The sequence below is a fragment of the Hylaeus anthracinus genome, unplaced genomic scaffold (assembly GCF_026225885.1).
Source record: "Hylaeus anthracinus isolate JK02 unplaced genomic scaffold, UHH_iyHylAnth1.0_haploid 4, whole genome shotgun sequence".
NCBI lineage: Eukaryota > Metazoa > Arthropoda > Insecta > Hymenoptera > Colletidae > Hylaeus > Hylaeus anthracinus.
The window spans coordinates 10,048,743-10,073,605 of NW_026535289.1; the positions used below are offsets into that span (position 1 = coordinate 10,048,743).

Below are 24,863 nucleotides of genomic sequence, written 5' to 3' on the forward strand. Positions count from 1 at the left end.
TGACGCGACTACTCTCAGTGATTATCGTGAAAGTTATTGCAAAGTAATCGGAAATATCTACCAAACTTGGAAACAAAGCGGACATGTTTACCGTCGACGCGTGCGACAGGATTTAAGTTCGCGTGTGAGGACATCTGGACAGTGCAGTGAAGTTCGTGTATCTTTTGGCTGATCCTTTGCAAGGCTCCTGATTTCGGAAACTACTGTGCGGGCCTTCTCAACGGTAAGAGACCTGTTTGCTTTCTGTGTTTAACCCTTTAGCGTTGAAAGCTGCAGTGTGACGACGTTGATGCCATCTTTCGAAGGCGAATGGAGCAAATGTAATTTGGCTCCTCGTGGCTCGTAGATAAAGGAACAGGTCCCGGGATGATATATCGCGTGTCTGGAGAAAATCGATTCTTAATGATATTCCTCCGCTTGGAAGACCCTCGGTGTAGACGGGGCATTTAAATGCCTCCACGTTGAAGGGTTAATGATCATAGTAGTTTGTGGAGTCGGTTGTGTTTTATTGGACGATGAAAACGATATAGTGTTTACGGAGGTGTATAGAAATATTTATTTGCTCGGCAGCGCAGAGGGAGCTGCCCCGGCTCGACGGTAGGATAGACAGCGAATGTAAACACTGATCATTCGTCAACTCTTGCTCAAAGTTAATGGGAAAGTCGAATATCGCGGCTAAGTATCCTCGAACGGATCAAAGGAACTCGTATTTCTAGACGTTGAGCATTTATTCGATATCATCCTTAACGTTTTCGACGTGGTTTCTTCGATTGTATAGTTTGACGAAGATTGATTTTGATGGTAACAAATACGAGGGGTGGATAATCTGTGGCTAATATAAATTAATTAGGTAGGAGTAATCTCTTGTGAATACCTTTATTGAGTTAATGTATATATTCAATTGAGATGGCAATATAATCAATATAATTTTACTCGAGAAATTATCAGTCTTCGAAATTGAAAGTATTCATATACAGTCAGTCCCATAAGTACTCGTGTCCTCTACGTTTATTGAAGAAATTTGTCTACATTAAATGATAGGTTTGATGCTTCCATATCAATTTTTCCATTATTAACCGACTTCGAAAAGGAGGAGGTTACTCAATTCGACATGCCTATTTTTGTTTTTTGTTTTATGTATGTTACTCGATCACGTCCAGACGGCTTGACCAATCGGGATAAAACCTGTTGCATCTTGTCCCGTTATCAAAAATTTTTGGGATTTCTCATTTTTTACCCGTTTTTTTCTTTTTTGCAAAAAATCGAAAAATTTTGTATTGCTTCTTATAAATATAGAAAGAGTATAAAACCTACCAACTTCGAGAATCCCTATTTTTCACAAAATTCTTAAAGCAGTAAACCGATGACCCCTTCGGCTTCTTCTTCTCTCCTTCCTCATCGAAGATAATAAAAATAAAACAGGTATACCGGGGAGAACTGCGGGAAGGGGAAGGGTGATTCACAAATCCCTGGGAGATAGAGATCGCAGCAAGTCAATGCGGCAAGTAGCAGGTACTCGAAATCGGAGGGACCAGTCCGTAAACACTCGTACGCGACGTCCTACGGTGACGTCCCTCGAGGGCTTCTATGTCGTGGTGCTCGCGGTGTGTGGTCCCCTTAAAGATCGTCGCAGAGAGTACCCTGTCCGACAGCGGGGGTATCGAGGGGGAGGATAAGGCGGTGGCGTGACCCCGAAGAGAGCCACGGAGGAGGCTCCTCTCGGCTCCTAAGGTGATTTACGCTTCGCCAATGGCGCCTTTTGTCTAGCCAACTGGCTGTCAGCCGTGTTTGATTTTCGCAATATATTATGAGCCCGGCGAATTATATTGCGCGCGGTCGCGGCAATAATTCAACGGCGACGATGTGGCGCGAGCCTCGTCTTCTTTGACGCGAGCAAACAGAAACGGACGCTCGGTTCAGGAAAACGTGCTTCGTCGTCGTCGAGCGCTACGTGTACGTTTCGTTTGGGCCCTGTTCCCACGGTCACGTGGCCAACATCCTCGGGGATGTGACTGTTGGGTGTTGGTCGATCCTGATAGAGATTGGGTGTCCTCTTCTGGCATTGGATTGACCGCGTTGGCGGTGGGTGCTCGTGGTTAACGGTGCACCACGGTGACCATGCTTAATGCGCTGCATTCGTTACTGTAGTCGCGTGAATCGTTCATTTTACACCGAAGAAATTATTTCTTAACCCTTTCAGTCCTGACGTCCAAATTTAAGGACACAAAATTTAAAATTGACCGACACACATCGTTCAAGGCGTATGTTCTTATTTTACTTATTTCTGTATTCTAGAAATCTTAATCTTGAATATTCTTATTTTTGTAATCGGTGCATTCAATTATATTATTAGAAAAGTATTATTTCAATAATTCAATGAAAAGCAGCTTTTCTTGGCAAAAAATATAGTTACTGAACTCTGTGCTGCGAATATCGTATGTAGAAGTAAAATTTCACTCCGTCAGGTTTCTATCTCATAGCATTCAGTATCCTGCACGCATGGATTTATATCGTATTCAATTCAAACTAAACATGCCTACCAGGAAAAGTACATGTTGAACATAGAAACGCAAAGAAATTAATTATTAAACCGCATTGTCTCCGCATTCTCGAGACTCGTGATAGCTATCGAGATGTACGCCCTCCTATCAGGCATCTTACGCAAAGTATCCAACGCTGGATTAAGCTTTCGTAGATCCCCGAGCTATCGATACTGCGAGGTCCTTGTTAATATTTTTAAAAGAAAAAAGATCGAAGAAAAAATTGTAATTATCTTTTAAACACATATATCGCACAATAGCTCCAAAACAAGTTTCTGCAAATGGTCAATATATTTTCAAATATAATAAATTAGTGTATTTTAAATAATAAAACCAGTATTTATTTCAACTGTTCTCGATATTTTTCTATGTTTTATATTTTGATAATAATCGAACTCTTTGGAGATGAACAAACTTTTGACAAAAAAATTCACATAACTATTTCAATGATATACAAATATGTCTACAAAATTGTACATCAATACTCATATGTTGCCTATATAAATAATGCTCGAAAAATTTAGGAATTTCTAGCATTCCAAAGAATAGAACTCCCTAAAAATTCAGCCCTGGAGGCATCCCGTAATTATAACGCGATCACAGCGCATTAAGAACTTCTCACGCGGCACGACGTTCCTCGCGCTTCCACTTTCGTTTTTCTTCCCGTCGTGGGAACAGAGGATCCGGCAAATCTTCCTAGAAAAGGTGTAATTAACGGAATGCATCTCCAGCACGCGGCGTTCTCTTCTTCCTCGCGATCATCGAGAGTCAGCCATTGGCACTGAATCGAACAATGGCTCCTCTGTCGCTTGTAAACAGGAAACGCGGTTAGCCCGCTGTAACCGCAACGTTCAACGTGTAAACGCTTCGTCCCCCGTGTAATTACTTTCCACGCGTGTGCGTCGGCACTCGAGTCGCGTAAGTGGCCCCGCCGCGAAGTCTTATCTTATCGAGGGTGGTAGGGGATTAAGGAAGACGACGGTGATAACTTTCTTGCTTTACAACGTGTTTCCTGAAATTGCTTCTTCAATCTGAGCGCGATGGCCCCATGGGGAACGATTTCTCGGGGAAAAAATGCGCCGAAATTGTACTATAAAGTTTTTGTCAGCGAGCCTTCATTTTGAAAATTGATAGAAAGTTGGAAACTCGACTGTTATATGAACAAAAATAGATACAATTTGATTTACTCGTAATCTTTCTATCGTTAGAATGTTATAGACAACGTAGAAGATAAATAACAGAACTACTGAGATTCTTTCGCCAACTGCACCCATACTGTATTATCTTTGAAATTCTTTACCACCACAACGAAGCTTTCTATGAAAAAACTGCATTCCTCAATTTCGATTCATTTTCTAACAAATAATCATTCCTCTCAATCATTCTTATCAAAATATTTATGCTTTTGATATTAAAGTCCAAAATTCGTGGCACAGAAAAATGTAGCCCCGCATACTGTAGCAACTTTAAAATTCTGTATCTCCAACACCAACCCTCGTACAAACAAATTTTACTCCACAATTTCCTTTTATTATTTCACGCAGAACCAGGCCCTTTCGTCAGTCCTGTGAAAATATAAGAATTCCCGGCTTAGAAGGAGGAGCGTAAACAGCTCGACAAACGATGGTCATTCGGTACCGATTCGGGCAAGAGCGTGTTGCGCAACGAATAGAAAGCCGGTACTTGCATTTCGAGGGTGAAACCAGCGGTTTAGAGTACCCGAAGTATGCATAAAACGAAAACTGATCTCGTACAAGGCGTCCTTTAATTGGTCACGTTCGATCCGCTTCTTATCAGCGGGGAACGCAAGACCGGCGTAACGGCGTTTCCTCGACAAAGTGTTCCCGTGGGAACGATCGTTAATTGTCCATAAAATGCACTCTCACCTTGCGCTGTGCTAAAAGCAGAACCGTGTTCGGGGCCGAGAGAGTTACGTGTCCGCGGGAGGACAACGATGATCCGAAAGAAATAGCCGGTCACCCGCTTCTCCTCTGTCGCGATCCGGCCTCCTCGATAGTTTTCTAAGAGTATCATTAATCTTTCATTAGCAATTGCACTCGCCCCGCGCGCGAAACTGCGTCGAAGAACAGGGAAAATGTATTTCGAACGCCAGCGATACTGGTGCTTTTTAAATACGGGAGGGTGTGCCACTGGCATGCGTTTTCCGATTTTTGCTCATAAATTAAAATTTCTATTTAAATTTACTATACACATCAATTTAAAGACACTGTTCTTAAGAAATAGTTTCTATTTATACTAGAATATTCTAATTAATTCGAATCAGCTGCTAATTATTCATACGCTCCTATATGTTGCTTCCAAAATAAATCTTCGTCGAGTTCCTCGAAACGGCTAATTGCCTCGGTGTCGATGCTGCGAGGAGACGAATTGCGAAGAAATTACACGCATAGGAGTATGCAGGGGGACCGTTTAGAAGCGTAAACATTTTATTACACTCGTATCCCCGCGAAGCCGGGACGAATGAATCGCGGCATTCCAACCCGGCCGGCGGTGGAATCCCTTTTCCTCTGTGTTCGAGAGCAAACAAACCGTGTATCTTTATTACAGTAATAACTATAATCTCGAGTCCCAAGCGGAGAACCCTTCCTTCCATATACGATACACACGAGGCGATTCTCTTCCTCGAAACTGCGTAATCAGTTGCCGTCTACTTCACTGAAAGCAGCTCTCCTCACTTTGAATCACCTTATCCGACGCACGGTAGGTAGGTCGGCGGTGGAACACAGTGGTACACGCCGGTGTTCACTGTCATTAAAGGAGGATACGCGATTAGAGTTGAAATAGACTCGGCCTGATACAAACAACTCGCGATCAAATTGATTCCGTTGCAATTGCCGCGGCTTCCTCTTGTTTCCTTTCTCCCTCTCGTCGTTCCTTTTTCCTTTCATGCAAATCGTTTAACCCTTCCCTTCCCCAAATTGTCGGTGAGTCGTAAGAAAGATTATTTCATTCCTTTCTCCTTTCGTGCACGTCGTTTGACCCTTTTACAGAGTACTCTTGGATCAGCGACCGCCGTATTACCCGAATTCGTCGAATATTGTTTTCAATTCTAGATTGTCTTCTTTTTTAGCCTGAGCATCATGTATATCCACGCATTTTCGAGGGATCAGTATCGAGCGATTTTCCTGTGTTGGAAATTGAATATATAGGCCGATCCGTATGTGATGGGATAACTCTAACTTCTGCAATGGTAAAAAATATTTACTACCTCGTGACAGTACGACAAATTTCTCCAAGCGTTCCCCATCATCGCCAGATAAAGGGCAAAGGTGTCGTCCGGTATCAAGAAGGTGGATTCGACGCCAGTCTCGTTAATTTCCCAAGGACGATTTACAATCGGTTGCACGCCTGCCGTGCGTGTCTCCGCGATCGTTTCACGGGCATAAAACGCGCCCAGGATATAGTATTTTATACGAGTTGGATTTCATTGTCCTGTCGCGGACCAGGGGTAAGCGGGTGTCCAAGGATTACGTTTCGCTCGCGGTCCTTCTCGTTAAGACATTCGCGCCTCTTAATGGCCCGACGCGGGAGCCCAACGGGTTGTACGCGCGGAGACGCCATACATGGCGCGGAAGCGGCCGGTTTGCTCGTAAAATATGACGCGTATCTTCTTATTAGGAGTAAATTGTATCCTCATTACCTGGCGCGCTTCCCCGTGGAACGCCGCCACCTCTCTTTCCCGTTCTCGTTCCGTATAATCGCGGTCGGTCGGCGTCGACCAATCAGACCGACACTTGCAATCGGATTCCAAGGTGTATTAATAGCCCGCGGTGGATCTTTGTCCTTTTGCGAAGTTTAGAGTTTGGTTTTGCTACTTAGGGAAGCGAGGACATTCTTTACCAACCTGGGACCGTTTGAAATTCTTGAAAAGTGGAAGATTTTCTAGATAAATATCATTTGATATACGGTGATAGGGAATGTGAGGCGTGAGTGATTATTTGAGTTCGTGGTTTATGCGGAGGATCGTGTTAGCTCTTATTTGTGCACAGGAAGAAAGACCAATTCTCCTCGAAAACTATCCTATTAGGATTTTTTAAAATTTTGTCCATGCTAATTTTAGTCCAAGTAAATCCTAAAGATTAATTTACACGAGTACGAGAAAAATAATAATTGAAGTCTGAAAGGGTTAACGATCTGTCTACCTCTGACACTAACGAGTTTGTCATATGAGAATCATTAGCGTACACGCCTAAAAACTTGCCGATGAATATCTCAAATTATGTTTAAGTTTAACGTCTTACTTGCCCACGATTTCGCGTCACTTCATCAATAAGCAGCATGAATTATCGAAACCAAGAGATACAAATGCCCGCTCGAACTTTTGCACACTGTCGATACATCTATCCACAGAAAAGTGATCAAAACGACAAATGGTAGCGCATTAGAGTTCCTTAGCCGCTGTTGATTATTATCGAAGGGAAAGAAAACCACCTTAGGAGATCGATGTTGCCTCATATTTGCTCGACGAATTCTTCGAGGTGATTTACCGAGTTCGAGAACGGCGTCTGTTATTAAAATGGTACATTGAAGCTGATACAGATTCTTATCGTCTAATCTAATTCGTTACCGCGCTACAACATCGCCCCGTGCTCGCCGCATTCAAATCACGAGCTGGATACCGGGGCTCGATAAAAATCCAGCTTGTACATTGATCACGTATAATTTATGAGCTGCGGTGTCACTCGTCGGGGCATACTGGAGCGGTTACATAATTTATGAAATCGTCATGTAATACCTACCATTCTATTCGAACGCGTTGCCCCACGAAAAAAAAGTCGCGTCCAGGTTGCTTGTCTGTCAAATGATTTTCACCCGTAATAGTTGCAGATATAAATAAATCACGTTCCACGCCCGTTCTTGGGTATCTAAAATTTGATCTTTCGACGAGATTCGAAGACGCAATTGCTGCAAGGAATTGCTGCCGGTTCCGTGCAACATTATTGTAGATATAAAACATAGACTGAGGGCTGGAAGTGTCGGTAGTCTTTGGACAGATTGCTTTCCTACGCCGTTTCCTGACTTGGAGAATTAACGAGGAATTCATTCGTTAACCCTTAAATGCCCTAAGAAGTCAAGGGAGTCACTTGGGCACTCTATTTCTTATAGATTGCAATATTGGAGCTTAATGTTAAAGAAAAGATACTCAAATCGTCGTTCGATACTCTTCGGTGCAATTTACCCAAACAACAGAAGAAGTATCGTCTCTACAAGTGTCCTGCAGCTTCAAATGGAGTCCCAAGCGCGGCAAGTGGAACGTTACCGAATGAAAGCGTGAAACCGAGAGGGGAAGCGCTCGTGCATCATCTCGCGAAGTATTAACGGTGGAAACGGTTCGAGTGACGATCCATGCACGCCCAAAATTGTTTCTCTTCTACGGGCAATTGCCGCTTCACGGGGAGCAACCGAAACGAATGTCGTTTGATCTTTTCTCTCGGTCACCTTGCGCCAACGAGACACGAGAACGAGCCGAGCGGCCCTAGGCGGTGCGATTACTCATTGAGACGTTGATTGCTGCTATGGCACACTTACCGTGGCGTACACGCTGGCCTTTTTCGGCTAACCGAAAATTGTGGCGGTCGAATTTCGGATAGCCTCCTCTCTTTACGCGACTATTTCACGACCTGTTCGAGGGACGAGCAATTGTTCGACGAACATTGCTTCGGAAGATTGATGGCTGCCGGCTCGTTTCTCTTTTTACGAGAGCATTTTTCAACTGCAAAGACCGCGATCTGCTATACGCGTGTGCTCTTTGACGTATTTCAGTTAAGGTGTTTGTGGAGCACGGTGGATATTGTTTCTTGGTTTGGAAGCTGGGTGTGTCATTTTTTACTGTAATTTATTATAGGGAGATAAAGAAGTTCAGTATGGCACTGTTGTATAACTAAATTGATGCTTGAAGGAAGAAGGAAATGAAACGAAAGAGAAACGCTTGCATCTGAAAATGAATTTAGAGAAAATTAATAGGAGCTGAATATTCAATCATGTGTCGAGTTACTAGGTGATTATTATTTTCAAAATCCCGGAAGATTACTTTTACATATGTAGCAATTTTATTTTAAATTCATGTGAGCTAGAGTGCAATAGCCTTTCGGACTTCCGAATCGAAGTACAATAAATTGAATTCGTAAAAAAATTAAGTCACAATTGATTTCAAGTTATCAATGAAAATTAAATACCCATATAAAAAATGAAAAATTAAAACCAGCCACGTGGAAAGTGAACTTAACGAATCTGCAATGAAGAATTAAAAGCAAGCGTATTGAAAGTTAACAACATCCCTCTTTCCACGAGCCATCGTGTCCACTTCGTGGCGAGCAACACTTCTACCGACGAGGAGTCTATAAATACGGGCTTTGCGATATCCGGCATCAATCCCTCGCGTACGCCATCGATGTGACTTTAGTAAGTCAAACTGACGTTAATCTCGCCACTCGTCTGACATCAACCTGACCGGTACACCTGAACGATGCGCTTATCGATGCGAAAATCAAACGAACTTTCAACGGTAGGGAATCACGGAGTCCCGCGTGGGTGATCCGAACCTGTGCAAACCTGTCCTCGTACATAAACACGAGTTAAATAAACTCCCGAAGGAAACGTTGATTCTATAATTCTATAACATGGTCATTTTCTATTGAAAAATTGCTATTTTGAAAGAAAAATGGTCGTCCGATGTTAGACTGAACATTGTTTGAAGAAAATAAAAAAAAAATGATACATGAATATCTTCTAAAAATCATTTTGACGATTTACATCTAGAAGTAACAGAATGTAGATCAGCAGTAGTTTTTTTACATATTCAAACAAAATTTAAGATTCATGATTTCTATACACGCCAAAGGTTTTTGGGGATAAAATGTTTCAAGAAATCTTGTTCCGACTACCCTGATTACGAATGATAATAACTATAGAAGGGCTCGAGAATGGGGCTCGCGTGAAAGGGAGATGAAGCGATTCCCGAGCACCCCACGGTCGCGAGTAAAAATTTGGGTCTCGACAGGTCTCCGAGCTAAGCGATCATGTTCCTGGTTCGACGTCCTTTCCATCTCGTCCATGGCGCGAATGTGGGACGATAAAATGAGGCTTCCCCCGAAAGCCAATGCCGGGCGGCATCGTAAAACACGTGTTTCGAGGAAGGTGCATCGTTACGGAGAAGAAGGTCTTCATCGAGCCACGGAAAAGACGTTGTCGGTATTTATATGGAAACCAAAGTGTCCCTCTCTGATAAGAGCGACGAACGCTCGTCGTAAAAATCGCCGTCTCTTGATGCGCCGAACAGTGCTCGGGGTCGTAAACGAACGTTTACTTGCCGGCGTGAACTGTGATAGGGATCGGGTTGGCCATAATTGTAAGGTAAACCGAGAACGTAACGATGGAATCCTGGATGCCAGAAAACTGAGAATTTCAATTTCAGGAAACCAGTTTGAGTGGTGTAGATCCACCTCTGACAGTAATTACTGTTCAAAATGCTTACAGTATTTATTTGAGGTAGTCTTGAGAGCAGCGTCTCATAATTCGAAGTGGCCATTTTATCACTCTAGAGTGAAAGCTCGAGTCATAATAAATTAGTTGCAGAAGGATTTAATTTTTCCAATACTGTATCCAAATAATAATAATATCCCTTGGTATATATCTCGACTAATGGAGTGTCTGATCGACAGTGCAAAGTACCCTGTCGGTTGTGCAGTGAGCAATAGAACCCTACCAGCAAAATTTACCAACCGAGTGTCTTACACTACAGTCTTACCGACAGAAGCACTGCACTATCTACAAGGAACTCTATCTTACCGATCAGATAACTGTCCTGTCTCAATTCACCTAACAGACCAACTAGATGTCTCCATAAACTCAAACTATCTTCTCCACCTGCCCAATGATGAACTTCTTCGAGTTCTCTCGAAGTCACGCAGTTTCAACTCCAAATTTCGCTCACTTCCAAAAGGATCCATATTGGGTAGTGTTAATTAAATAATATTCTCTTTCCACAAAAGAACCATAAATTCAGGCTTGGCTCCCCAACCTGCCCAGCGTTGTAACCTTTTAATTCAGAGACGATTGCCGGTCCCCAGCGTCGGGCATTCTCCGCGAGCGATAAGATCTCGCGCGTATACGTAGTCCGCTCGTGAGAAGATGCACCGCAGGCGGAAGCGCCTCGCGCCGCGGGCGAACCTAAATACCTATCTATCGGCCGTTAGGCGTGCACACTCGCGCGTGTTTACACGATTTAACATGCGCGCGCGAAGGCGAGATAAAACGCACTGGTCCGCGGGGTCGTGGCACCGACGGTGCCATTGCTCGTTTCCACACGCTCCTCCGGCCAGCACCTGCACACCTCGCGGCGCGTGCACACGGCAAACGATTATGGTATTTGATCGTCGTTCGCTTAACCGCGGCCCAGTGACCCGCATAACCCGCCGCGACCACTTATGATCCGAGAGGTTCACGCGTCTAACCCTTAACACTTTCATGATCGCAGGTTTCAAGCGACAATTGTCTTGTGCTCTTTTTTGGAAGTTAGATATAAAATGAAAGTACACACACACACACACAGAGGACTGCGCTTAATCATTTTTTAAAGGGTACGATGTGAGATTTGGTTACATTGTACTAGGTCTCCAAATGTTTTGATTTACTAGGATTTTCACTAAGAAACTCAGAAAATTAATACCGAAGACGAGGTGTCGAAGAAAATAAAAATGGATGAGATTGGGTAGCATTAGGTAGGGAGAAGATTATTTCCAATTGTCTCGAATCAAAATTTTATCCTCATAGAAATGTACACAGGTATTAGCCTGCCAGTGAACGAGTTAATAATGCTCCTCCACCTACTTTCTTCAAGTCAACGATTACCGACACACTTTTTCAAACGTCAGGCCAAATCTCGGGCGAATTAATCCAGGACCACGATCTTCTCGGGGCACTGCGAGGTTCCACGCCTCTGGCCGACGATATTCGATCGTGGATCCACCTAACGCGGCCCAGTGACCCGAAAAACGGCAAGTTTGCTTATGATCGGGTCCCCACTCTTCGGGCCCAAGTTCCTCCGTCGTTCGGGAACGTCGAGGACGACGCTGACACTGTCCCTCCTTCGTCATTCTCCTGCTCTGGTTGCTCCCGTTAATTATTCTCGCGTACTTTTCGCTCGCCAGCACGTCCCGGGGCATCGACGAATCATTAATCACGCGTGTCACGCCTGTACGGGCGATCTAATTATCAAAGGAACACTGGAGACCTCGTTGAGGGTGACTCGAAGGTGTCTTATTGACAGGCGAAGGAGCTCGAATCTCTAAATTGGAAAATTGTCGCGAAGATTCTTCTAGTGGAGAAAATTCTTAGGGCATTTTTCATGTTTCTTTTTTTGAGATGTTACATCTGATAAATTTTGAAAAACATTTGGGAAGTCACTGGTGGGATTATAGTTTTAGGTGATTGATTTAAGAGCAATTGAAGCTCTAGTAGTGGGATTTCAAGAATGATGAACTTGATAACGTATTGATTTTGATGATGAAGGAATGTTAGGAAAAAGAATGAATGAAGGAATGCAGATCTAGCATTCGCATACTATAAATGATATTAGAAAGTATACTAAGTTTATGTCATTAAAATTCTAGAAACCAATATCAAAGCGTTATCGCATCTGCAATTTGCATGTTGCATCGCTGATAAAAGAGCACAAGTATCCCAGATTTGTCTTCTACTGAACTTCTGGAAAATATTATGGAAATCTCATCATTTATAATTGATACGTCACGATGGAATGATAAAGCCGCGGCTGGAAATTTGTTTCCCGATTAAAATTCTGGGAAATAATATCGGTTCGATTACGAGGGTCATTGATTGCTTGAAATACTATTGGATACGGTCCGTGGGAACGTCGTTACGGAAACGTCATATATCACGATGTCTGCGAGGCAATAAAATGTGAGCAATAAAACGAGAGTCGGTCTTTATCTCGATCTCCTATTAATAAATGATATTCGTGCTTGGTACGAAGGCGGCGTTTATTGTGGGAACGCGGGGAAGGTAAAATGGTAGCCAGACTGTCATTTATTCGAGCGTTTTACATGCAATCTACGACGGTGTTCATAAATAACCGAGGTCTGCCGCCGTCGTGCAGCTGCAACCGTTCTTAATTATTTAACGAATCCGAGCAGACGCTAATTACTCACTGTCCTGCCGCGTTACATTTTGCAACCGTGTATCAGGTGGTGGCAACCGTTCCACGATGCGATACTGATGCCTCCGGACGCGTAGTTTGCTGTCAAATTGTATTGTAGGTCAAAAACTCTCTGCTCGAGTCAGTGTCCATTTATTTTCATTAGTTTTATTTGCTCGCAAACATTGTGATAAATAGTATCAATCTTGGATGCAATAACTGTTATTATGAGTGATGTGTTATTCTGTAGGTAGAAGGGATGCTGGAATGAGGTTCTTAACCTCAAGAACTCAGCATAAACAAATGTTAACATTCCTAAATCATGAATTCAATCAATTTTAAGGCCTCGAATAGAATTTCTCCATTCTTCATTTTCGTCTCATTTTGACTTTTAGAATCAGCCCCTGAAAGAATGCCCACCTGCAAGCAAACACCATTGTGTATTTTTTTATATCATAAGAAAATATATATATATATATATTCCTACGTATATATATTTTTCAAAAGAAAAAGTAATAACGTAACCACACGATCTTCCATAAACTAAATCAATTAATTTCATTAATAAATTTATTCATTTATACTCGCGATTTCATGCATTATTTAATTGTCGTCTTCAATTGCAGGTGTTGTCCTGGTTGTGCAAAAAAGGAGAGGACATTCTATCGAAACACGCGCAACACGCGGCGACGAATTTGACGACCGCGCGACTTCACGAAAGAGAATTCGAGAAGTTCTATTTCACGTCGATGGTGAGTACGCTTTTGACGCATTACAGAGGCGCTCGGTTCGGGATAATGGAATCGAAAGCAGGGACGAATCAGTCCATATATGCTCCGAGAGATTTCACTTTTTTCACGTCTCATTGAGCCTTTCGTCACGATTCGATACGGAAGAAATTCCGTCGAGAGTCGGCCGCAATGACCGAAAGATATTAAAAGGCTTCTTTGTGAGGAGCCCGAGACGCGCAGCTGCAAGGACTCCCCACAGTTTCGCAAACTTCCTTCGCTATCGATATGTGGATCGCTTATAGTTCGTCATTCGCATGAATATTGCACCGTCAGATATCGTTATTACTCTAAGAAGAGGTTTTTCTTGCTTCATTCTTCGAGCATCTAAAGGTAGTTACGAAAACGTGTTGAAATATTTTTATTGAAAAGTATGCTTGCCATATGTGGTTGGTGGGTTATTTTCGGAACCAACCTCATTTTATAGTACATAAATATGGAGCTGAAATTAAAGAAAACTGGTGGAAGGGAAAATAATAATATAAGAGTGGGATAGAAATGATAAAAATACAATGTTTATGAGAATAGAAGAATAAAAGGTAAAGAAAAATAGAATTCGTAACGCGTGGATTAATCATTCTTGGTCAGAAAACGGACCAACATTCTATCACACGAAAAAGAGAAAAAGGTACAGAACAAAAATAAGCCACGTTAAAAAAAATTCCCATTGATCCATAGATCCTCCCTACATTACCAACGCGTCTGTTACTCCGTCGGTAACCTGTCCCACTTCAATACTCCACCAAATCCATGATAAGTCGACTGTTTTCATTCAACACCTCAACAACGCAAACAGACATCACATCCATGTACCTTGAAATGAAAAGTCCTAAAAATTTCAAAGCAAAAATTTTTAAAAGTTCCCTCGTAGATCTCCTGGATCGTGATCCATTACCGTGATCGGTAAGTCGATTTCCCAGTTGCGTGGTGCCCCCTGGCGCCACCTTCTCCAAGCACCACGCTGCAGTTACCTACCGCGTGGCGCCGCGGCAATTGAAATAGTTCGGAAAGTGTGCGATCATGCTAACGACAGCGATTATTTTTCTCCCGTGACTCTAAGCGACTGTTTCAACGGAATCTCATCTACCGCCAGCAATCGACGGTTCCAATCGTGGCTATTAATTCAAATCCTGCAACTTTTGCAATTAAAGACGTACGGGGGAGTCGATTAGCGTTGTTAGTGAAACTCTAAGTGGATACCGATGTCTGGGCTTATCAATCGATCGGGGAAGTCCGTGTCCAGCTGCGACGCTTCCGTTCCGTTGATAACGTGACCCCAACTTTCTGCGTTTTCCATTTTCTCGGGAATCGCGAAACTTTAGAGAAACTTCGGAGTGGGCTTATCTGGGAAGCATTTATCAGTTCGGGGAATGTTGTTGGGACCGGGCTGAAAGTGGCAAGAATTTTCACATTTTGCAACGTTGGCTTTCTTTGGAAAACTTGTTGAACGAGTTTGGTCTTGAAGGTTCCTTGATATTGTAGAGTCGGTTCTTGGTAATTGATTGGCTCTGTTGCAACTGGGAATTGATTGGATTGTCGTTTTAAATCGTCGTTGGTGGCTGTTATTAAATATACATGACATGATGGTAGGTAGAAAATAAAAAGAATATGGACTCTTGACTCTTAATGATTTAGCGAGACTGTTGGTAGTTTCTAGTTATCGTGGAGATAATAATTGATTCTTCGATAGCCATTATTGATTACATATGAGCTGGTTTGTATAGGTATCTAATTCCTAGAAACACGTAGTGATCCATCATAAAGTTTGTGATCTCCTGATCCAACAGCACATTTGGTAGTTTCATGGCATTTTATAGATGATTCTTGGTTTCTTGATTCTCGAACAAATACGCTTACAAAAACTACCTTAACTACATTAATTATCCAAGCAGCGCTCGCATAAATTACCTGGACGTTGGATCGTTATCCAAAATTCACGGACTTTTTTGCGTCACGATCCCCATCGGAGGACTCTACCCCACGCACGCTGTCACGTGTGTCAACGACGATCGAGGGTACCGATTATTTGGGTCGACCCAACGGAACTGGAACGTATCGCCGATTTATTATTAAGCGATCGGAGCGAAGCCCGATATTTGGAGCATACAGTTAATTGCCAGACGCCCAGCTAAAGAGTGTATCAATCGAAATGATCGTAAATTAATTCGACGATAAAGGTACCGGTGGAGTCGACCGGTTGGGTGGATGGAAATAAGACTCTTTTTGGCTTGGGGGTCCTGGCTAGTTGCCCCCTTGGTCCAGATGCATCTGTTTAATGGCTGCCTTCCAGGATGCTCGCACAAATATGGAAAGGTGATTTTAGAGGGCAATATAAGGATGTTTCGTGGGTAAACGTCAGAAATCGTGGGAATTTATTTGTCTCGAAGGATGGTAGAATAAAAGAAAGAATCGAGAACTCATTTGCAATTTTGGTAACGGTTTACTCATATGCTGATATTAAAATAGAGATTGTATTAATGTTGTGAGTTAACCATCGACAGTGGGAAAAATAATTCTCAGGGATAGTATATGAATATTGTCAAGAACAGTCGGTCCATTTCGACGTATTGACAGAGAAAAAGTCAGAAAAGATATGACATGTTATTATCAAAAGTGTAATGTTGAACTGTCTTTAGATCAACGATATAATTCGTAACGGGTACAACTAATAATTTTATTTATAGAAGCCAATTCTATTGTTCGAACCATATTTCGTCGTGTCGTGTAATACCTTTTAGTATTCGCAAATATTTGCACAGAAACAGTTCCTCCACGCCTGGAGCTGTTATCCATCGATAACTACTCAAGCGTTCCTTTCCACCCAGTCACCCACAATTTCGACCGCAAGATACTTGCACCATTCGTGCCGCAATAGGCCCGCTAACGTCCCGAACCCGCTATTTTCCCGTGGCCAGGTACAGTAATCATCTCGCGAAGCGTTAACTGGACCCGGTTCACCGTACCTCACGATCGCCAGACATTTGCCTTTTTTACCGTGAACAGTTTCGAACCAACCATTCCTCCGACTTTTACGAGCTGCTCTCGCTTTCCGCGAGCACGCGAATTTCTCCAAGATTCTTCGAGTGAAAGAGAACGAGGCTAGAACGTCGACTGTCGCGCGGGGCGACACTTATCGAGAAGCATCGAGGCAACCCGGATAGAAAACCGATAAAATGATGATTCCGAGATATTGCAGTGATGAAAGGGGTGGGGCTCTTGAAGCAAGATTAATTAAAGATTAAATAGAAAAACTACTCTGAATTGGTGTCGAGGCAACCTGCAAGAAAATATTGAGAAAATTATATTGTCGTTAGTACGATTACAAGGTGGATGGGGCCTCTTGAAGTAGGAATAGAGTACGTGACACTTATCGAGAAGCTTCTGTGAATTGCTCTTAAAGTAATCTACAAATGAATACAAAATTGAGAAAATCGCCAACAATATCGTTAATTCTAGAACTCGTTATCTGTTAATTTATAATGGCATAGGACAATATATTGATCTCTATACCTAATTTATCATTTCACCTGCAACCCCGTATCTACAACCGCGAAATTGCCAATTTCTAAACCGTCTAAACGTTGACTTAAACATCATCTATTTTCACCCAGCTTACAAGGTATGTCAAACCAAACAAAATGTCCGGCATCTGGTGCAAAAGTGATCGATTCGACTTTTGATGACCTTTATAGAAAGTGGCTCACGAGACCATTCGTACTGGTCGAGATTGATGGTAGCAGCCACCGGGGAAGGTCGACGCTTCCGCCAAAGTACGAACCGTTGTTCAGGGCCGGAAAACGCCACTGTGTCGAAGAAATCGTCGTGGGTAGGCGAACATCGTTCTGGTAACCCAATTACGCGACGGAGGAGGCGACGCTTGCGTGGCGAGAATAAAAGACGAGGCGTCCATTTAATGGGACAGTCGTGAAATCACAGCCGCCGTTCGGTTCCCAGAAGGAAATTCCATTGGCCGAAAAACGAGCCGCATTCCGTGGCGATCGGCGAGCGCGTAGCTTGGCGATTTTCGCGAATACCTAGCAGAGTTCCAACGCTGATCGATCGTGAAAGTGGCGAACGATTTTGCTCGAGGTGAAGTCCAAATAGGGGGCGTCCTTCCTGCGGATTACGTCAGATTTTGGCTAATTAGCTTCTGGCAAGCAGTGCAGGCCACCATAATGCCACAGAAAAGGAAATGAGCCGACAATGTTTTTCTTCTTATGTATCGAGGCATTTGTAAGTTGACTTTTATAGGCAATGAGGGGAATTTGTGCTAGATGACTTCTTTTTGCTATGAAGGACAAAAGAAAACGAGTAGAGGAGTGGTGAACAAATTGGCTTGACGTTATTGTCTATATTTGTTGGCACTCTTTAAAATGCAAATGATGCAAATGATGTGATAGTTTAGATTAGTTTTATAAAATTGTACATATTAAAGTAGAAGACAGAGTTGTACACAGAGTAATACAGTCACAAGTAAAGAAACTTCTTTGGACTTAATTCATACAAGTGTTATCAGTCTGTAAGTATTTCATTGAATTGTATTTACTTCCTCCCTATCTCTCCTCGATATCAGCACTCGAAGACCGCTCGCGGAACGGTGTTGCGAGGCGGCATATCCGGTCGACGCGTGTCGCGAATCACGATCGGGAAATCGTTTCGAAAACTCGATTGCAACACCTATGAATCGGCACAAGGCGGTTATGCTCGTTAGTCCTGACGTATTATTCGCCGTTCGAGGCCCGGGAAATTACGAATGGCGTCCTTAATCCGAGTAAAATTTGCGGCGAACGACCCATTGCCGATTTAATCGAGACACGTGTCCATGCGAGACGTTTGATTAGCCAATAAATATGGAAGTGCTCGCTGAATGTTAATTGCACGATTAAAATTGTAATTGGATTTTCGCCTGTTCGCGATGCGCAGTTTTGGTTCACGGTTGTAATCGTCCATTTTCGTTTTTTAAATAGAAGTGAAATAAATTTGGTGGCCTTCTATCAAATAAAAATTCAAATCTTCAGTTAAATATTTTGCTTCTATATGAAAGTAAAAAACACACTTCTATGAATCAGTGCTCTTCAGCTAAACCTCTTTTAAACAATTAGATAATATATGGCATGTGGAATTAAACAGGAAATTAATTAAAATGAAAACCCAAAAACAGAAAAAAATAAAAATGCTTTGAATAAATACATATACTCGATGTCTAATATAAATTTTGTATCTTTCACTTCATACTTGAAATTTTTATTCAGATAAAGATTCTGTCCACTTCATGCACAGGGGGCTCCAAATGAAAGCAATTTCTCCTTATAAAGTGGATCAATTTCGCACCCCCGCGTTTTCAGCGCAATATATCAGGTTTAAAGCCCCTTCCCATGAGCTTACTCGTCTCGAAAAATCGATAGAGCCCTCTCTGTATTCAAATTATAAAATATTCCTCCTGCTCGTGATCACCGACAAATTCAATTGGCTGCCTTATCTAAGAGAGTGGTAGCACTCGCGAAACCGGGGGTTCGGCTCCCAATTTTATTAGCTCGACCCCCCTGATACTCGCGGCGGTCGACTGGTTCCGTGAAAAGGCGTAATCGCCTAATCAGGCCTCGTTCGGATGCAACGCCCCCTAAAACTCGGTAGATTCATCCGAGGTGGTGGATCGAGATACCCCTCTCGAAACGCGACATCTGTCGCTCGATTATGGTCCTGGATTCTTGAGATATCGAGGAAACTGCAATAACTATATTCTTCCTAGCTTTTCTATTTTAATTTAGTTCACACTTAACTCGTTAGCTGCCACTCTAAATCGCACAAAAATTTCTAGCAGGTACAAATTTCGTCTCGAGTCTGTTGATGATTAAATAATTTAATTTTTTAACCTATTTATATACCTATTTATATATTTTCATTATCGTCCCGACTTTGTATTTAATTTCTTCAATTCCTTGATGAAAAGGTCCTGTCATCCATTTCTGGGCGCACAAACACAACACAAACATAAATCACCTTGCAATAAATTCCTCAGAGAGAATAATAATCGCTTAACTTGGTTTGGTATGTGTACACGGAAAAACGAATCATCGACTGGACTCCATTTTGTCTGTTCACGTAAGAATAGTCTTTCTGCGAAACACACGCTTACGCAATAGATAGATAAATTGTATTGTGTTGCCACAGGCCCGTCTTATCCATTAGGCACAATAGGCTGGTATCTAGAACGTACAATAGCTCTGAAGGAGTATGAAATGTCCAGGTGTTCGGTTAAGTACGATACTTTAAATCCTTCATTTAGATTCAGTAGTCGTTCTAACGAAAACGTAAACAAACGAACAGAATCTGCTTGTCGATTTCAAAGAAAGTAGAGTTACTGCTGTACGAGTGATTCCAACTCGTCATTCTAACGTGTATTAGTGACTTGGATGTCTTGGAACACGTAAGCAAAGCCGCAAGTCACGGTGATTGACGACTAGGTATTCCCGGTCTGATCTTTTCAACCTTCCGAATGCAAAGAAGATTATAAAGATTATTACTCGTAGCTTCTTACGTAAACTATATGTCGAAGTGTGGAAATTTTTAATTCAATTTGCCGTTTCAGAAATTAAAAATTCGAGTGTAGTGGCGAAGAAAAACTAATTTCAGGAATAGAGTTGTATTTTATTTATCCATCTTGCTTTGAAGATGAATTCCAGATTTTTGATTGTCTAGTGAGGTTTCAAGGTTTCGACCTCACTTTTAGGTATTCTTAAAGAAACACACTAAATTATAGATGGCAATCGCAACAAGGACCTTGAATTACGAGGAGAAAAAATTTAATAATTTTAAAATGATATGATTAATATTTAATTTAAATATGCAAACTTTCATTTACGCGATGAAAACACTTAGTGGTTATTGAATTATTCGAATAGTCCCAGCCCTAGATCCCACGCAATCGTCAATCCCGAGAAGATCAGTCCGCGACAGAGGACGCCGTCAATTCATCCGTCGTTTCCATTGTTCTCGAACCAACAGTGGGATCCATTCGTACGAAACAACATTCTCGCGACGCGATAATTGCAAAACGCTCGGAAGTTCGCGCGTCCTTCGCAGCGTTGTTCGACCATTTCACGCGACCGTGTCAGCGGCCAAGAAAAAAACAAGGAGGCGACTAATAAATAATAATAATAATTTGTAGCTATTCGAATACTAGGAATTCATTTCCGAGATGTAATTTATTCGAGTTATATTTGAAAATAGCAAAGTATCCCAATTATATTTTAATTACATGTGAAATGACATGTGATTAGCGAATTCTACGCGCCAAATATCAGAATCATTGAAGGATTCGAATACCGAGCAATTCGACAAATAGTCTCGAGCTTGGTCGAGCGTCGCGACGCTTCGTCTCCTCAGGGATAACATCGCGTTATGCAATGTCGAGCTTTCGCGATTACCGTCCCGTTTCGAAGAGGAAACCGTAAAACGCCACGCCTTCGTCGCGTAAATGTAACGGGTCACGGTGAGCTTAGCCACGTAAGAAACTGAAGACCTTGGAATACCCTGTGTACGTGGAATTCATCCTTCGCGTCTTGATCCTCTCGCAGTACTCCTATTTAGGTTGATCGTCGGTGTTTCACTTTCCACCGCTGTGTTATCTTGCGCGCGAGTTAATAAAGATTTCTTTAATCGCTCCTATCATTAGCTTCATGACCAATTAGAGTCGACTAAGTAAAGCTAAGCGGAGTAAACTAATTAACTGAAAGTGGCAATCGTGATCGCGCTGATATTAGGCTGCTTTCTTCTTTTTGTCGCCGAAGCTGAAGCTTGTTCTGGGGTCCTGGGCGACCTGTTTAATTGGATAGGTCAATGGACTGTTTCGATTTTGCTAATTTATATCACGTGACGCGGTTGGGATTGACAATGGCTGGATCTAAAAAATTAGACTAGGTTTCTGATGTTTCTTGATGAATGTTTTGAGAAGTGGAAAAATTCAACCATGAAAATTTAGGTGGGTATTCTTCCTCTGTTTAAAAATGTACAGTATGTTACAATAATTTGGTGTCAGGTGATTAGATGTACGCTTCAGGTTAGCAAAATAAAAATATTTCATTTACATTAATCCCACTGATTTTCACTTAAAATATCATTCTATTCGAACCATGTAGCATCTGTTCTATAAAATAGTATTAAAACTATTAATAGAACTAAGACTAAGTAAAAAAAAATAAGTTCAAATACTGTCTTATGTGACAGATGTTAAATTCTTCCACTAAAATAATACTTTAAGAAGAAAGCGAAAATACATTAAATAACACATTTTCATTTCGATAACCAAGAAGCAAACAATCATAATCTTTGCGTTGTCACCAGCTTTGTTGAAGAAAGAGCGAATGAATGCAATTGTGGAAGGGCGTCCCTACGCGCCTCACCTTTTAACGAGGAGGCACCTAGTGTGGTCTCGTTCCATTTGGAGCATCGATTAACCCACATATCTGTCCAAGTGCAGTGCGTTTTATTTTTCGCTTTACACCTACGCGTGAGAGCAGTTAGCGTGACGGTGCCGAACCCGCATATTTGCAGTTGTACGCGCATTAATGGCCTAATGTGACCGATTGCACCGTTTGTTGATCGACTGACTCTACCGGTACCGTGGAATCCTATTTACGTGACTGACGCGCGATTAAAAAACTAACTGTCACATCTAAATTAACCGTTTAAATGGCACTCGTTTTTCTACTGTGCCAGAAGAGTATTTAATTCGTAGTACGTAATATTTAAATTTGTTAGTTTGCCATAGAACGGTGTAAGCAGAATATAAAGAATTTACAGCCAATACCATAAATATTCGTACCCTCTATATCTATCGAAGAAGTTTAATTAACTTAAATAATAGTTTTGATCTCAAGATGTGTTCCTTCCACTCTGCAAAACATTGATCAAACGTCTTCCAAGCTCAGTTTTCTATCCCTCGTGTGTCAGGATTCGCGAGCGACGACGAAATGACAACGGATTTGAATAACAACGGTTCCTCGTTCGACGGCCTTGTTACGGTAAAACGCTGAACCGATCTATGGGTCGGTTAAAAAATCTTCGACGGCCGTTGCGCGAGGGTCGAGTTATGTACGTGCTCTTCATGAAAAATGAATGGGTGACCCGGCTTATGCGCCACTACTCGCCGCTTTGGTACCTGTGCCGCGTAGAAATGAGTGGAAAACGTAACTGTACCTTAATATCTTCCTACGAGATGTCATCGCTGCGAACGTACCGTTGGTCTTTAAACGTTCTTCATTCTCGCCCGAAGAACTCAACATTGTGGCGTGTACGCATGATTATTCAACGTTATTCCTTGGAAAGACGCCGCTATAAAGGCTAAGTTATCGCGTTATTCATTTTCACTGAGAGAGGATTAGCGGAGTTTGGTGCAAATGAATCGAACAATAAATTGAGATTACGCTCTTCAGAATCTCTATTTGTTAGGCTTTGGTACACCGTTGGTTAGGTAAGTATTATTGAAATGATAAGCGCGCAGGTGGTTACCTATTCTTGGGAAAAGGAACGTGAGATATTATGGTACGAACTCCTGATATATTGATTTTAGAAATTGTTTAACATAAGAAATTAGTGCGCAGTTTGTTATTCTTACGAATGATGCACCATTGTGGACTGAAGGTGACTAAACGCTTATTATCGTAGCTGTTTTATCTATAGCAAACGACCTTTGAAAATGAGTACTGTATAAGTAATGGTAATTTCGTGCGTTAGGAAAAATATCATAAATCAAAAGCTAATTTTACTTGATCGGCAGATACGTAGTTAACGTGAAATAATTTATTTTATTTTGAAGATAAAATCGAATTCATCCAGTAGAGGGGTTAATTACTCCATCGAAGAAGATTTAATTTTTTATGTTGTATTCTATATTGTTACAAGCTATCCTTGTGTCATAACGATTTATTTGCGTACTGTTTCTTTAATACTTGGTCACGTATTACGTGATAAGAATTTCAGTCGTTGTGCGCTTGGAATAATATAAACATGTTTTGAATCGGGAGATGGGACCTAATGTTTAGAGTCCTTTTAGTATAATTATATTGAATCACTGGACAATTAAAATGCATGACTTGAAAACAACATTTTCTTAATTCTCGAGATTATTTCTGTAGTTATTTTCGTTTTATTGGGCATTGTATAGATAAAGGAATGCTATAAAGGTTCAACAAAAAGAAAACTATCGATTCGGTTCAATGCGGAGTCAAATAATTAGCCTTAATCCACCGACATACTTTTGTCTACTATCTCTAGCCGTTCACTAAACCTCTTATCACTCGAGCGAGACCGCATTTCGTGCACGTTTGAGTAATTAACATTCGCTGTCGATATTTTGTATAACTAGAACGTTCTGAATCAGCGTTTCTCATACTGAGATCTGTGAGGTATCAAGGAAAAAAAAATATTATGTTTTTAAAGTTTCTCTATGAATTTCTTATTTAAATGTGTTCAGTAACAGTACTATCATCTGCGTAATTTCTTTACAAACTCCATCATCTATTTCGTGCAGGTTTCTACAGTCGTGTTCATAAATTTATCAATAAGCTTTTGCACTTTTTATTTTTCTTCTTTAAAAAAGTAATAGGAATTCATTTAAATACTATTCAATGAAACAAGTGTATTACAATTTTAATTAATTTCCAAGAAAACTTTGATCTACAATTTTCCAACTTGTACGTCGAAAGGGTCTCTGTGAAGTTTGAGAAACGCTGCTCTGAACTATTCAGAAACTCGTAGGAATGACTTCGTAATGGCTATTATATTTTGCAATGTCGTGTTCCAATACGAAATTCATAGTCGCATAATTTTACTCGATAAACTTGTTTTGTCATTCACTACTCCGAGCGCGTTCATTTCTATGCAGAACGCATATTATTAACATTATATTTGCGAAATTGCGTTTGCATTCGGTAGAAAAGTCTAGAAGTTGTTCGGAAAGATCAAGGCCTATCGCAATGCTACTTGATTTTTATTTGCAATTTCGACGCAGGCCTCTTCGAAGAAGAACGAATTTGGTAGATCATCAAAGAACTTTACAAATTTTTAAATTTAAGTATTTTAAATTTAAGTATTATTGAAAATCACCCTGCCGTAATGTTGAGTGCTTACTTGAGAGTACTATACTTCACATTGAAAACATATGTTTAGAAAAGTTACCGAAAAAATCATCATTTTCTCAGCCTCGTATCGATGAAATTTAAGCCATGTTGGGAATAATCTATTAAATCGATGAGCTTGTTTGGCGTTCGCTGGCAAACGAGAAAATCAACGAGGAACACTCGGGTTCTCGCACGATATTCGTGCCACTGGGTTACTACACTTTCGAGTTCAACTAAA

General features: G+C 41.5%; 2 protein-coding genes across 4 annotated transcripts in view; one reads left to right on the forward strand and one right to left on the reverse strand.

Annotated features, from left to right (window-relative positions):
- Positions 1–24,863, forward strand: part of LOC128894757 (uncharacterized) — a 356,479-nt gene that overhangs the window by 279,152 nt on the left and 52,464 nt on the right. For all 3 annotated transcript variants that reach the window (XM_054156731.1, XM_054156732.1, XM_054156730.1), the window contains exon 13: positions 13,344–13,469. In XM_054156731.1, coding sequence (XP_054012706.1) covers positions 13,344–13,469 — 126 coding nt within the window. The remainder of the gene's footprint in view (positions 1–13,343; positions 13,470–24,863) is intronic.
- Positions 1–24,863, reverse strand: part of LOC128894792 (uncharacterized) — an 86,276-nt gene that overhangs the window by 7,329 nt on the left and 54,084 nt on the right. The window lies entirely within an intron of this gene.